Below are 14695 nucleotides of genomic sequence, written 5' to 3' on the forward strand. Positions count from 1 at the left end.
GTTGTCTGTCTGCATGTCCATCCTTCCTCCACGCCATGAGCCTGGAGGGCAGGGTGCATACTGTGTTCTTCGGCTGCTCCCGGCCCCTGCTGGTATGTGGTGTGTGGTGCTGCCTCTGTGAGCGAGTGGGTGAGCCCTGTTACGTTGCAGTTGTGACCCTCTGGGTGCAGGAAAAGCAGCTTTATTGAGCACCTACTTGGCGCTGGATGCCTGCAACCGTGTTACATCATGTGACCCTTAGCATGGGTGGACAGATGGTCCTTTTTACAGAGGTGCAAAACTCAAGCTTTGAAGTCAAGTAACTCAGAAATATTAAGGGAGCAGCTGGCACAGGGTCTGTTGAGCTCCCACCACTTTCTCGTGTTCCCACCCTGGGCCGTGGGTGCCCTAGACAGCGAGTGTGTGACTGCACGGTGCGTTGTCCCTCTTCCCAGCCGTGTGGGTCTGGGCCGCTTCTCGAGCTCTTCCCCATCTTGGTGATGCAGTGTAGTGAACGGTAACAGTTTCTGTAGCCTGCAGTGTGGGATCCACTGTCCCATGTGCCCCTTGTCACTCCACTGGGATGCAACGCTTCTGGAGGACAGGGCCCATGGCATTGCCACCTCTGTGTCCCCCGCTGTGCCTGGGTAATGTGAGACACAGCGGCACTTAATTCTTACTGACGTGTTCATTCCATTTTCTCCTGAGTGCTAATTCATGTCCTTGTTTTCCTTGAAAATACCTCCTCCAGGACACCTTAGCCGGTGACCTCTCCTCAGTGCCCCCGATTTATTACACGGAGCTGGAGCGTATTGATTTTATTTGCAGTTGATTTCTTGCTTTGCTTCTTGTGTCCTTCAGCATTTTCCTCTCTGTGCATCTTTAGCTGTCTTTAAAGGCAGGAACTAGTGACTTTTTTTCTTCTTCTCTTCCACCCAGCCCCTAGAATAGAGCTCTGTAAACAGTGCACAGATGACCAATAAATATTCTTGACTCCTTGAGCCTGATAGCTCCTTTCCCTTCCTGGACTGACAGCCCAACACGAAGTTTGAATCCTTTATTTATTAGATGAGATTTCTATAGCACCTTTCTTCTGAAGAGATCAATATCATTGAAGTTGGTTTCTGCTTCTGGAAAGTGCTTTTACCTAAGCAGACCAAGGTTCTGATATGATCACGTAAGAGTCCTTACTCTTCGACTCTTGGGCCCTGGAGAGGTAGGCTCAAGGCAGAGCCTTGCCGCTTGCTTCAAGTTTGGCTGCCTGTTGCCAGCAGTGAGCCCGAATAAGACCGTGACAAGACAGCAACACACGCTCTGCAGCATCACTAAAAGGGAACTTGCATTTGGGGAATGAGGCATTTTTGGAAGACTGATGTGAGAAGGCTGCCCTAACCAGAGCCCCAGGTGCTGTGGTGGTGGGTCGCTGGCTCTGATTCGGTGCCTGGTGTCGCCCAAACTCTTCAGCCTTTGAGGTTCCAAGTCATGCCACCAGGGAGCTGGGTCCTGGGGACAGACCCACGAAGGGCCTGAGACCCAGAGACTCAAGTGCTGGTGAGGCAAGGAGCAAGCGCTGGGAGCTGGCGGGAGACACGCGGTTACAGTGCCCATGTAGGTGGTCAAGACTGACCGTGAGATCCTGAAGCAGAGTTCGGAGGCCCCCGACTGAATAGGGAGAGGAGTCTGTCCTGTACATTATTGAAGTGCCCAAAGTAACTGCATCAGCTGGCTTCTCTAGAAGTTCCCACCTCTCTGTGTCTCCTTGTTGGCCAGACGTCGTTCCCGTCCCTGCTGGGAGCGAGGCGGAACCCAGGAGGGAATGAAGGCCTCTTCTGTGCCCTGGGAGGGATGGGGGCAGCAATGCAGAGCCCGCCTGGTGTGGAGGCTCAGTCCTCAGACTTGGCCCGCCCTCGAGCTGCCGTCCAGAGAATACCCTCTGCTGTCGGTCCGGAGTTAAGGCAGCCGCAGTTACCCAGGCACAGAGAAGGGGGAGAGAGCAGCACGGGGGGCGGGGGGGGGGGCCAGTCCTGGCACGGGCTCCCGGGGTGTGTGCACTTGGAGGGGCCCCTCTGCTTCTCTCCGGTGGCTTGGAGGGTGCTGTCTTCCTCTGTTGCCGCCTGTGGAGTTGCGCTAGGGCTACTGCAACCGTCTAGTATACTCTTGCCCCGGAACAGTGCCTGGGACGTAGCTGGACGATAAGAAACACCCCTCATTGCTTTGGGTACCTCATCCACTGCTGTGTAGGTAACGCAGGCATGCAGTGCCTGGCGCACACCTGGGCACGGGTGCCTGGCCTGTGGGCATCTTCCCCTGGGGCTGTCTCCTGCAGCAGCCAGCCAGGCCCGTTCCCCTTATTCCAGCAAGCCCTCTGGGGCTGCAGGGAGCTGGGGGGAGGTGTTCACGCACGTGTCACATGCTCTTTTCTGGCCAGAGTTTCTGTGAAGAGTCCATGAAGATATTCCCTGTGATGCCAGAGATGGGTTGTTAGGCCAAAGGGTGGGAGGTGGTGGGCAGAGGCTGTGGCTGCTGTCCTGTGGGTCGCGGAGGCTTTGTCCAGTGGTGGCCCACTGGTCCCTCGAGGAGGGGAGCGGGGCTCTTGCTCCCTGGCCCGTGAGGACCCCCGCCCTGCAGCGGCCAGCCTCTGCTCTGCCGTGGAAGATGGGAGTGCGAGTCAGCACACGGTGGAGTTTGTGTGTTCTTGTGATTTTTCATTAGATGACTTGTGTTCTCTAGAGCTGTGCACTGCAGTGTTACAGGTTCAGAGGGGGAAGTTCCATACGCACAGATTAAAGGCCCAGCTTTGTGTTAATTCTCTTAGGTCAGTTGCATTGCTCTTTCCTTGACCTGGATGCTACTCCAGGATTAATTTTCCTCAGAATCTGCAGTAATTGGCCAAAATGCTAGGGTAAAATGAGAAATGTCAGTGGAAACCTACGTGGTTATATCCGGTTCTTCATTGTCTGTGCTCAGCTCGTTTGTGATCATGAGTTAGTTCCAGGAGAGCGTCTAATGCCTTCTTGGACGTTTCTGGGTTGCCTCTCAGAGTGAGCTCAGTGAATATAGGCTCATATTAATAATGGCAACAGAAAAGCATAATTAGGAAAGTAAACTTGCTACTGGAGGGAAAAACAAGGAATCCACCCGAAGCTGAAGCCAGTCACTAGTTGTCTTGAGAGTGTGCCTGCTCCGCCTGGTCCCCAGGGGCCGGGGGGCACAGGCACCAGGGTTAGATGTTCTTTTCATTGCTGGAGGTCCTTTTCTTTGTGTAAAATTTTTTACATTATTCATTCTGCTTACGAATCTTTATTGAGCTCCTGAGGAACAGGGAACAGAACCGTCAGAGTCCCTGCCCTCGAGGTGCTTTTCTTCTCTGGGGGAAAGATGCAGTCAGTGAGGCAGCGTGAACGAGACAGCTTCTGAGAGGAGTGAGTGCCGAGACGGGACAGGTGTAGAGCCTGCGGGGCTGGGGGTGAGGCTGAGCTGAGAGAGAAGCTGGGAGGGCGCTGGGGAAGAGCGGCCACTGCCCCGGTGTGGTTGGCGCCGCGCCTGGCACGCGGGGGGCGTGGACTGGCGGGCCGGGAGGCCTTCGCGGGCGTCAGAATTTTATTCTAAAAGTAGAGGGCAGGCACTGAGGGGTTTACACAGTGAGTTTCATGACAGGATTTACGAGTTTAAAACAGCCCTCTGGGACCTGAACACAAACATACATGTATGCTCACTCGCGAGGATGTGTCAGAACTGGTGGTTGCTTTGCCTCTGGGTTGGTAACTGAGAGAATGGGATGGGGGACTTACGTTTTGCTGAGTATCATTTTATACAAACTGAATTTGGTGAAGGAGCTGGGTATGAGGTCAGCTCCTCCCCCCGATCAAGACGGGAAGTCTCCCAAATCCTGGAGTGGGTTGTCCATTTGGTGGGAGTTTCTGACTATATATAGTTTATAGTCTGACTTCAAATTTGAGCTCATCTCTTCAGCTGAAACATGTCTCTGCTGCAGAGTGAGCCTCTTTCCCTCCAGGAGAGGTGTGTTTAACCAACTTTATGCTCGCTTCCCTGGCCTCTCCACCCTGCCCTCCTGCCACACACATGCGCGCAGCAGATGTTGTGGGGCCTGTGACCTTAAAGCCCAAATTTGTGAAAATAGAGAAAAGCATGCTTGTACTCTTGAGGTCCTCAGAATGACCTTTTTGAGTTGTGTGGTGAAAACAAAATGCATGAGCTGTTCCTTCAGAGACGCACATAGATGGGTGCGGGTGGCGCTGGCACAGCGGAGGTGAAACAGCACGTCTGCAGTGTCTCCAGCCCATTCCTTTCTCCGCTCATCCTTTCACACCAGCTCCCAGCCCGACAGTCTTGGGAAATAGACATGGGCTTTTCAGCACGCGGTCAGTACGTGACCAAACTTGGAAACACACACACTCTGCCTCTGCTTCGGAGAGAGGCTTGCAGACTTCTCAGCCGTTCCTGGGAGAAGCCCTCACAGGAGCAAAGAAGTTGTTCCCTGCTGTCCTTGGAAAGTTTCTGCATCCCTTTCATGGAGTCCCTAACCACTGACTACTTTCCAGGCTGCCCTGTGTAGTCGTCATATATTTAAATCAGGTTTTTCTAAAATTTGCATATCTTCAACAGAAACCTTTATTGAGCTTGTCAGCTTCTGGCAGCGCATTTATAGTGTGCAGAGGGGTGTATGCAGAGGGACAGAGGAGACGCGTGCATCACACACTCGCAGGCAGATTTCCTTATTGTCTCTCCTTTGTCAGAAGAGACAGGAACACAGTGTAGACTGAAGGGTGCAGGTGGCGCAGGAAGCCCTGCAGGTGGGGGCGGAGCAGCGAGGGGGCCCAGCCTTGAGGCCCGACGGTGAGTGGCTCTGTGCAGCCCGGTGAGTGAGTGGGTCTTCCTCGACTCTGACTTCAGCTGCTCCAGCCCTTAATGCCTGAAAAAACCCCGTTATCGGAGCCACGCCTGCGGTCTGAAAGGCTGGATGGCTCAGCAGCAGCCACATGGCTGTCGGGGCTGTGCAGCTGGAACGGAATCCAGCACTTGGACTCTGGTGCACAGGCTCCTCACTGGATTCTTCAGAAAGAACTTGAGCTTCCCCTAAGGGACCTGCCATAGCAGGGGGGCACTAACCGGAGGGTCTGTTGTATCTGTCCTCCCCCATGACCCCAGCCTGTCGGCTGGAAGGCCAGCAGAGAAAACGGGGCAGGTGTCCCTCTCTTGCTCCAGCGCTGCTCTGGAGGCGCACGAAGCATCTGCAGCCTCATGTCCCCTGACGGCCCTGCCACTCGGATGCCCTGTGACTTGGGTGGACTGGCTCTTGCCAGCGTAGCCTTCAGGGAGGCCTGGCAGCCGAGTTGCCCACTTTGCCCTCGGCCACTCTTGGGTGGGACAGGTTCGACACTTCTCTTGCCTCTGCTGCAGGTTTGGAATTGGTTTTCTAGGAGCCCTCTCTCTGTTTGAGATGGTAAACTCTAAGCAGAGGAGATTGTTGAAAGAGATGGCCAACCAGTCAGGAGCCTGGGAGAGAAGGATGGAGGTCTCTAGAAAGCAGTTCCTCACGATTCCCCCGAAGCCCCCCCAGGGTGGGGGCTGGAGGGGGGCGGGGGAGGTGGCCAGGAGTGCAGGCATCTTCTAGGGTTTTTGGATTTTGAAAACTGCTCCGGGTTCTAAGAGGCTAATGCTCGTGTTTTCAGCTACTGAAATAAAATGATATTTGAAAGAGCAAGTCATTATTCCTGTGGCAGAAACTGCCTTGAGCCATTTTCTTAGTTTTTAAATATATGTTCATCTCTAGATAACACAACCTGGTCGTAATGTGAGCCTACAGCCAGCCCCCTTCTCCTCGTGCACCGGGGGGTTAAAGAGCTAACAGAGGGAAGTCAGGGTGGGGGGTGCGGTTCTCAAAGGCCTGAGCTGATGGCAAGGGTTCCTTTCTGGGCGGGTGCCCAGCCCCAGGTCTGGCCCATCGTTTCTGTCACACACACACACTGTTGAAAAACAGGCAGAAATGATGGGTGGAAGGCCTGTTCCCTGGGTGTCGGCTGATAGAAGGAGCTGTTCCTAGAAGTGGACGGGCATTCCCTGTGGAGAAGAGAGGTCAGAGTTTTTGCAGGAATGAGGCTGGAAGGTTTGAAGAGACGATAAAGGAGACCAGGGTGGTGGGCTGTTTGTAGCTGTGAACACCCTGTCGGGAGCTCCATCAAGCTGGGCTGTGACACAGGCGTCTCTTCACCACTGACTGCACTCAGGGCCTTCGCACTGGCTCTGCACGGGCTCGTGTGTCTCGGCGTTCTGTCACACTGCTTTTTGTTGTAGCATTTAGCTTGTATCTAACTTGATATTTTAATTGATTTTGGGGAAAACAAACAACTGTGTCTGTTTTAGAGCTGTCTTGGTATTGTTTGCTGGTTTTTATTAAATTGGTCAGTACATTGCTTGTGTGCTAAGTCGCTTCAGTCGTGTCCGAATCTTTGTGACCCTGCGGACTTGTAGCCCACCAGGCTCCTCTGTCCACGGGATTCCCCAGGCATGGATACTGGAGTGGGTTGCCATGCCCTCCTCCAGGGGATCTTCCCGACCCAGGGGCCAAACCCACATTTCTTATGTCTCCTGCATTGGCAGGCAGGCTCTTTACTGGCAGCGCCACCTGGGAAGCCTGGTGAATACATTGGGCTCTTGTGAACTGGAGGTTCTCCTTCCCCTTGGAAGACAGACAGACTGATGCCCACTTGGTGATTCACCGTGACTTTGGTTCCAGCCCCCTGGGTGACTGACTGTTCTTCCATCCATTCTCTCCCCAGCCCTGCCAAGCTCTGTGTCAGCCACTCAGGGAGCAGGGGTCCAGCTCTGTTTCTTGGAGTGTGATTGCTTTTCCCTCCACTGTGCGAAACTGGTGATGGAGGAGAGTGTGAAAGAGGCACATTCCATTCCCGAGACACCTGCAGCTGCTTTGCCTGTACCGTGGGCCTGATAAAACAAAATGCATTAAGCTCCTGTAATGCATTTTTGTGCTACAAATTCTGCCTTGGGCTCTGGGTCAGTGGAGGTGCTGTAATCCAGGGATCACTTCTGGTGGGAGCGTAAGTGGCTAATGTTTTCTGACAAGCGTTCCTGTAGGCGCCTGCTGTTCCCAACGTGCACTTACAAATGAGCTCTGAGGTCAGTCAGCCACCCTGCCTCTTAAGAAACTTTCATGTTGCTGGAAAAGTGTGATTCTTTATAACGAGCTTGCCCAGTCATTTCAGACACGATTCAGGGATAATTGTTGTTTACATTTGAAATAGACAATTCAGAGAGCAAATGGTCCTTACTGATAAGTTGAGATTTGGAGGGTCTGTTACCGAGGTATCTCGGAGAGCTTTGGGAGGTCTTGGGTGGGCTCTGTTTGCTGTCTGAATAACAGGTGTCTGATTTTCCTCCTGCCGGGACACACCTGCCTGGGGCTCATCACTGGTGGGAGGTGTGCAGGGACAGGCGTGTCAGTGCAGACAGCATGCTCACACAGTGCCACCTGAGGCTGCACCCCGGAGAAGGCATCACAGGGCCGCAGTCCCCAAGGCTTGTCAGTGTTTTTAGGATCTGCTTGAACCTCTGACATTCTGAAATCCAAATGAGCAAGAAAATGTAAAACATTTCTTGTGAGTGGGGTGAAAACACCGAAGCAGCTGGAGCCGAGGCCCACCCTGGTCTGAGGCCTCACTAACATGGCCGTCTTGAGAGAGCCCCCAAGTGGGGAAGTCTGTTAGAAAACATGTTTAATTAAAGTCCGTAAGTATTCAGACCTGCGCAGTTTCGCCAGCTTTATTATCTTTTTAAATATTTATTCAGCTGCGCTGGGTCTTCCGTTGTGGCATGTGGGATCTTTGATCTTCATTGTGGCACACACACTTAGCTGTGGCGTGTGGTGTGTGGCGTCTAGTTCCCTGACTGGGGATCAAACCTGGGCCCCCTGCACTGGGCGCACAGAGTCTTAACCACTGGGGAAGTCCGATGCCAGCTTTAAGTGGGGCTTTTTACTCCAACATTAAGCCAATAAGCAACATTTCTGTCTGGCAGGGTGAGACTCTGCCAGGGGCTCAGACTTTGTGAATTTTGGCATCGCTTTATCTCCTTTAGGAAATCCCATGAAAGAAAAAGACAGCTCCAAACCCAAAGACAGTTCCAGCCTGCTCAGTTCCTGAGGTTCAGAGGGAAGAGAGCCTAGGGGTCCCGGCCTCAGCCAGTGGTGGCGGCTGTGCCACCTGCAGGTGGGAGGCTGGCTCCACCCTTGGTCCTCCAGCTCCTCCACCCACCGTCTGTCCGCCCAACAGCAGGATGGGGGGGGGGCGAAGAGGGGCAGGAGGAAGGGGGAGGGAGGAGGGTGGGGAGGACTGGCCGACAGGTCCGTAATCTGGCTCAGGCCCTGAGGGCCCCACTGCCAGCAGTGCTCAGAGGTAGAGACCTGTCTCCTCTGCCCTGCTGGTCAGGTGTTGGATTTATATCATCTTTGCTTAATGATGGCATCTGTCAAGACTGTTCTCAGTCCTGGTCGGTGGTCTTTCTGGGAGCAGAGGTGAGGTTTAGCTGTGGATGAGGGTCTGAGTGGAATGGATGACTTTCGGATGTTGGCTTTAAAAGCTGATGTCTGGTTCCCACCGGATGAGTGTTTTTGGAAACCTGCATGTCAGACCTGTGTGAGTCCTGGAAGAATGCGCCTCAGTCCACTTTCTGCTGGGAACGTCTCCCGGGCCACCAGCTGTTGGCATCTTCAAGTTTACGCGGCACCCAATGCACCTGTTTCTGCCCGCGAGCGGCCTCCCCGTTTGTCCTTCACCCAGGGTGGTGTCTGGCTGGGTCGTGGGTTGTACTTTCTGCGCTGCTTTGTCTCTTGCTGTGCACGGCCACAGTCCCCTAGGAGGAGCCCATGCAGGTCAGCTGCTGTGGTGACCTAGGCAGGCCTGTTCTTCGTCAGGCCCTGAGGGTGTAGCTGCTGGACCCCTTGCAGGGCAGTGTGGGGTGGGGTGGGAGGTGGGGGCCGGGCTGACTGATCCCACCTGTGCGGGTCTGGCCTCCCCCCTCACCCAGGATGGCCTGGCCGAGCTGGGCAGCAGAAGGGGAGGGGCCTGAAGGGGGGCCATGGGACGTGGTGCTTAGACAGCTGCTTCTGCACCCTCTGCTTTTCATCAGGGGCTCATCCCAAGTGCTCTTCAACGCTGGCAAACGCACGCTTACCCAAGTTCATGAGTGTTTTGTGCAGATGTACTAAGAACAGCTCTGCAGCCCTAACAACTCTTCGGCTTCCTCCTAGGTCAGTATTTCTTGGGGAAGCAATGAACAGGGCTCCCAGGAGCCAGGCGGCTCGTGTGTATGATACGCCGGGGGCAGCGGTTGAGGTTAAACCATGTTTAGCATTATGAACCAGTTGTTTTTCAAAAACTTGCACCTTGGCTATTTTCCTCTCTTTTGGAGGGTTGGCATTCTTCTAATCATATTCTTTACTGCTTATGCCTCCCAAGGACTGTATATACAGCTATCACAAGCAAAAGAGTATTGAAGTTGTTTTTAAAACTACTTGACGCTGAACTGTGGGGCCATAAGGAGCCTGTAGATGAAAATATATATGTATGTGAGTGAGAGTGATGATGATATGTAATATCAAAGCCCCTTTCGCAGCTGATCAGTTGTGTCCTTTCTGCTTTCTTTCCCCCGGCGCATTCCTTGCCCAACCCTCTCTGGAAAGGCCCCACTTGGTTTCTGATGAACAGAGTGAGGAAGCTTGAGGCTGGCCAACCCAAGACGGAGGCTGTAAACACCCTGTGCTCTGAAACTGCTCCTCACTGAAATAAGAATAATCTTGTTCCCCAGTGGCCTGATTTTGCATCTCTCCATGTGCCCAGCTTGGTCTCTGGAATTCCATCAGAGAGTAATTTAACGTTCATGACACTTGAGTGGAAACAGGTCTGTGGGTATCGAGGAAAGAGGATAAAGATTCAGCCCACCCACCAATCCCCTGCCCCCTTTCCTGTATCCAACAGGCCACCCCACCCACTGACACCGAAATACATGAGCCAGTTGGCTGTTGCTGGTAGACAATAACCTACTCAGAATTTGGGACAAGTTCTAGCACGTGTCTTCCACTTGGTGAGCGGTCCTGACAGTAGAGGGAATTGAGCTTAATTTATGTCATCAGATAGCCTCAGTGCAGCACCGAGGGAAGTAAGCCTTCCAAAATTGCCCCCAGACTTTTCCCCAGTGAATTACAATGCCATCTATACTGTGGTTTTTTTTTTTTTTTTTTCACCAGCTCTACTCCCACAATTACCTGTTTAGTAGTTTCCACATTTCAAAAATCAAAGCCAGGTGTCAAGGTGTGTCTGGCAGGTACATGGAACCTGCATAGAGAAACACGGTGTTCCTGGCTGAGGAGACTCCCGGGTGGGGGGAGAATATCCAGGATCATTGTGGTCATGGCGCTCGGTTTCCTTTTCCAGACAGAACGCGGGCCCTCTGGTCCACCCGTCGACTTGGCAGAAGGTGGGCTGCAGCCGAGCTGTGAGGGGGCGTGGCGAGACCTGAGCTTCTCCCCCCCTCCCAGTCTGCCTTTGACTAATGAGGTGCTAGACTAAGCCAGGGCTGATCCATTTCCTGCTGCTTTCACTCAGCCAGCACCATCCATCAGGACGAGAGGAGAGCCCTGGGGACCCTCTTCTGCATCACCCCAATATCTTGAAGGCAGGGAAAGGCAGCAAGGGGCCTCCCGCCCTTATTAGAGATGCTGAAAGTGTAGAAACATGTGAGGCCTTGGCAACAGAAATGTCTCCACTCACTTCCGGCTGCTGTGCGGCTGGCTGGTGTCCCCACCCCCGCCCCAACCTGGCAGCCGCTTCTCCCTGCCCGGGTGGGCTTTGCTCCAAAAAGATGATTGTGCTTGTCAGACGAAGGATGCATATTGAGGCCATCCACACTTGTGCTGCGAAATCCTTTAGGAGAAAGACAACTGGTATCCAATATCTTCAAGTAATGAACTTATCAGTAAATATAACACACGGGCTCATTAATCTTAACTTTGCTTTTGGGCCAAGTGGGAGCTCAGCTTCTCAGGAGATGCAGTTTCATCTGTTCCTTCCCTCAAACCTCATCCCGATTTAGACTCAAACACACTACCCTGCTCTCCCTGGGAAGCAGTTAATAGTGTTTTCACAAAACGGATTGTCCAGGCTTGGCCTGTTTGCTCAGGCCGTGGGCACGTGTCTGCACTGGGTGTGATCAGGACATCAGAGCAGGGCCGTGAGCGTCCTGAGAAATCTTCTCTGGGTAAAGAAGCTGTTGTCCTTCGTAGCCGGTCTTTGCTTCAGCTCCTGCTGTCCTGAGATCACTGCCTCTGCCAGCTTTTCTCTGAAGGGAATGGAGGATGGGGAGGGCCACAGGCCACGGGGCGCTGCCCTTCACTCTGCCTGAGGGGGTCTGGGCTTGAGAGAGATCTGAGATGAGATGCTATTTGCCTGGGGAGCAGTGCGGCGGGCACTGCCGGCCCCATGTGTACAGGCCCCAGGAAGAGGTTCAGGAAAGGGTTCTGATTCTCTGTAGCTCGGGTCTCTGGGACCTGGAGGTGTGACCAGAGAAGAACTGATGGGATGTGGTGATGGGGGAGCCAGCCCAGATCTCCTGCACCTTCCCTGAAAGAAAGGGCCAGACAGACCCAGGAAACTCCGATGACTGTACACCCCCCCGACGCAGCTCCTGCCCCCGTGCCCTCCACCTCAGCTCTTCCTTCGGCGGCATCTCGGTTGCAGAGAGCCTGGCCTGCAGCCCGCCCACTCCCAGGAGAAGAGGCGGGCCCAGGGCAGGGGGTGCTCACCTCCTGCCCCCCAGGTGGGGTTGGAAGTATCCAGCTGCACTGAGACACCAGTTGGACTCGACATTTTTGTTCTTTCCTCTTTGAATATAATACCTTCTCCAGCGTTGAAATGACCCATTTTTCCTGGAGAGCCCCATTCGTGTGTGTTTGGTTTCCCTCAGCCTTTTAGAAGCAGTGGGTGTCCTGAGGTGGGTACTGAGGCTTGCACCGGCTGGGAGTGCCCAGCCACCAGCTCTGTGCTCACTGACACCCGCATGGGGCTGGAGGACGGGCTGCTGGCCACACGTGTCTGAGGGAGGTACTGCGCAGGCGCTTTGGGATTCCACCCTCAGTGCAGCAGGAGCCCCTTGGACTCAACTGAACGCACTGGCTCTCTTGTTGGGGAGGGCTCGTAACAGCAGGAACCCGTGCTGTGACCACTGTCCCTCTCTGGACCTGAGCAGGAGCCGGGCTCTGGGCCCGCGGGGCCGCCCTAACCTTGTCTCCTCTGCTTTTCCCGCTGCTGCAGGTTACGTGTTCTGTATGTTGCATCGCCTCCCCGAGCAGCATGACTGTACGTTTGACCACATGGGCCGTGGCCGAGAGGAAGCCATCATGAAGATGGTGAAACTGGACCGGAAAGTGGGGCGCTCTTGCCAGCGCATCGGGGAGGGGTGCTCCTGAAGGCCGGCTCGGCCTCCACGTGACGCTGTTCTTAGTTCACTAATGTTAGCCTTATTTAGGACAAAGTCAGCCAGACACCTTGTACTGGGCACGCGTCAGACTACAGCCAGTCCGTTTCCTTTCCTTAGCCAGCCATCCTGGTACTGTAGTTTAGGGGTTGATGGTGGTTGAAATTGATTTCTGGCTGGTTACTAAGGTGCCTGCTAGCCATTGTATAAAATTAAAACATGAAGAATATTTTTTTTGAGCATGGCTAGTGGATTTAAAAACCACACATACCTGTCACTGCTGGAGTCAAACTTAAAAAAGCCTTAAGTGGAAAGCGTTCCAGACGGAGACTCTGAGTCACTAGAGGAGAAGCTGGTGTTCAAGTCCCCATGACGCACGTGGCTTTGCCGGAAGCTCTGGGTAGCGTCCAGCCTTCACCTCTCCACTGTCCTTAGTCCCGGTAGCCAGGACCCCTGAGGGCCAGACGTGCCTGGGCCGCAGGCAGCTGCTGAGATCGGCCCGTGGCTGGGCTGGGGGTGGCCTTGCTCTCCCACTGAGCAGGAAATGGGGGTGGGGGCAGGTTTGTAAGAAATTTTTTTACCTGAATTAATATGAAAAAACTCTCATCACACAAGACGAGAAACAGTAACCTCACTTTGAAAATTAGCTCCACTCAAGACTAGCCCACGAACAAGAACCACCTTTTCTACACAGGCCCTCCCCCGGTCACAAGAAGCGGCCAGGCGCCCTGACCCTACGGCTCTGGCCTGCCGTCCGCCGAGTGCAGGGATCTGGCACTGATCAAATACGGCTAATTGCAGCACAGCAGCTGTGGCCAACAGACTGGCCTCTGCAGCTAGGTTTTTTTAAAGATGTTTCATAGCCACCGGGAATTGATAGCCGTGCTGGGAGCTGCCCGCAGCTCCGTCCTGTGCAGCAGGAGCGTCCTCGCCCCTCAGGTCAGTGTGGCCCCGCGGTCCCCGGGCCGCCAGCCCGCCCTGCCACGCGGAGGCTCATTCGAGGGGGCAGCACCCGTCGCCGGGACAGAGGTGGGTCTGTCTAGAGCGTGGTTCGTGGGCGGGCGGGGAGGGCGTGTGGCTCAGTGTGCGCCTCTCCGGAGGGCAGAGGGGCGGAGTGGAGGCGGTAGCTCAGGCCAGGCGGGGACGGGCCTGTTTGGCCCCTGTTAGGAAGTGCTCACCAGTCAGGTGGGGGTGGGGTAGTAGGGAAGAGGGGCCCTTGAGAGCCTGAGCAGGGGTCTGGACGGCCCGAGCCCCATCCGACCCAGGCTGTTTGGAGCTGCCCATGCACAGGCTACTGGGAGAGTCGAACCCAGCAACATAACCCTTTCCTACCACAACAAATGGTCACTCAGCTCTGCCCACAAATTAACAGTAAATATCTGCAACTATAGATGTTTTTGGTCCAAAAACTGAAATAAGAAATCATGCTCTTTCCCCCCACACCCCGCCCCCAAGGCACCCCCTCCCAACCAGAGTGGAATCCGCTGCAAAATCTCCAGCCTTAATTCTTGCTTCAGGACCCAGACCAGGGTCTTGCTCTTGGGCAGCCCAGGGCTGAGAGGCCAGGCCTGCCCACGTTTACCACTGTTGTCAAGCCACGGCCCTCTGGCCAGTACCTGGCCATCCTCAGCGATGTGGCCCGCCTCAGCGCCCCACCCAGCTCCGATCTCTAAACGGCCACCAGGCGCCCTCCCGGCCCCGCTGCTGCTGCTGCTGCCGGTGGCGGCCCCAGGACGCGGGCTCTGGGGAGCTGACCGCGCACAGGGCTCGCAGCCCCTGGTTGCTTCCTGAGGGCAGAGCTGGGGGGTGGGGAGGGCTTGTTCCCCTGCAGTATCTGTTCTGTGAAGTTTGTTAAATGTAAGGAAAGCTTAAATTCTTGTATCTTTAAAAGAGAAAAATCTTATTTAACCCTTTTGTGTTCTAGATTTACTTACACACATAGCCTAGAGCCCAGTTTTAGTTTTAACATTGTGAAAATATTAAAAGAATCTTGTAACTTTATTCTTTTTTCTCCTGCTGAAAAAAAATTAAACCAATCGTATGACAGTCTGGATTTCTGTGTTTCGCCGGTTTTCCTAAGTGCCACCTGCATGAGCAGGAAAACAGTAAAAGGTCCCCCTCAGGCTGGAGAGTGAACGAGGTGGAGGCTCTGTGGGGTGCTCACTCGTCCATCAGAGTCCAGGCTCCGCAGCTGCTGTGCCAGGTTCTG

The 14695-nt window shown here is 54.2% G+C and overlaps 1 protein-coding gene across 2 annotated transcripts in view; it reads left to right on the forward strand.

Annotated features, from left to right (window-relative positions):
• Window positions 1-14539, forward strand: part of ZFAND3 (zinc finger AN1-type containing 3) — a 338795-nt gene extending 324256 nt beyond the window's left edge. For both annotated transcript variants that reach the window (XM_055407256.2, XM_055407255.2), the window contains one exon: window positions 12324-14539. In XM_055407256.2, the coding sequence (XP_055263231.1) occupies window positions 12324-12478 (155 nt within the window). In that variant the 3' untranslated portion in view covers window positions 12479-14539. The remainder of the gene's footprint in view (window positions 1-12323) is intronic.
• Window positions 14540-14695: the final 156 nt, after the last annotated feature.

This window comes from Moschus berezovskii, chromosome 23, assembly GCF_049115385.1.
Source record: "Moschus berezovskii isolate FMDL1 chromosome 23, NW_MosBer_1.0, whole genome shotgun sequence".
NCBI classification, from domain to species: domain Eukaryota; kingdom Metazoa; phylum Chordata; class Mammalia; order Artiodactyla; family Moschidae; genus Moschus; species Moschus berezovskii.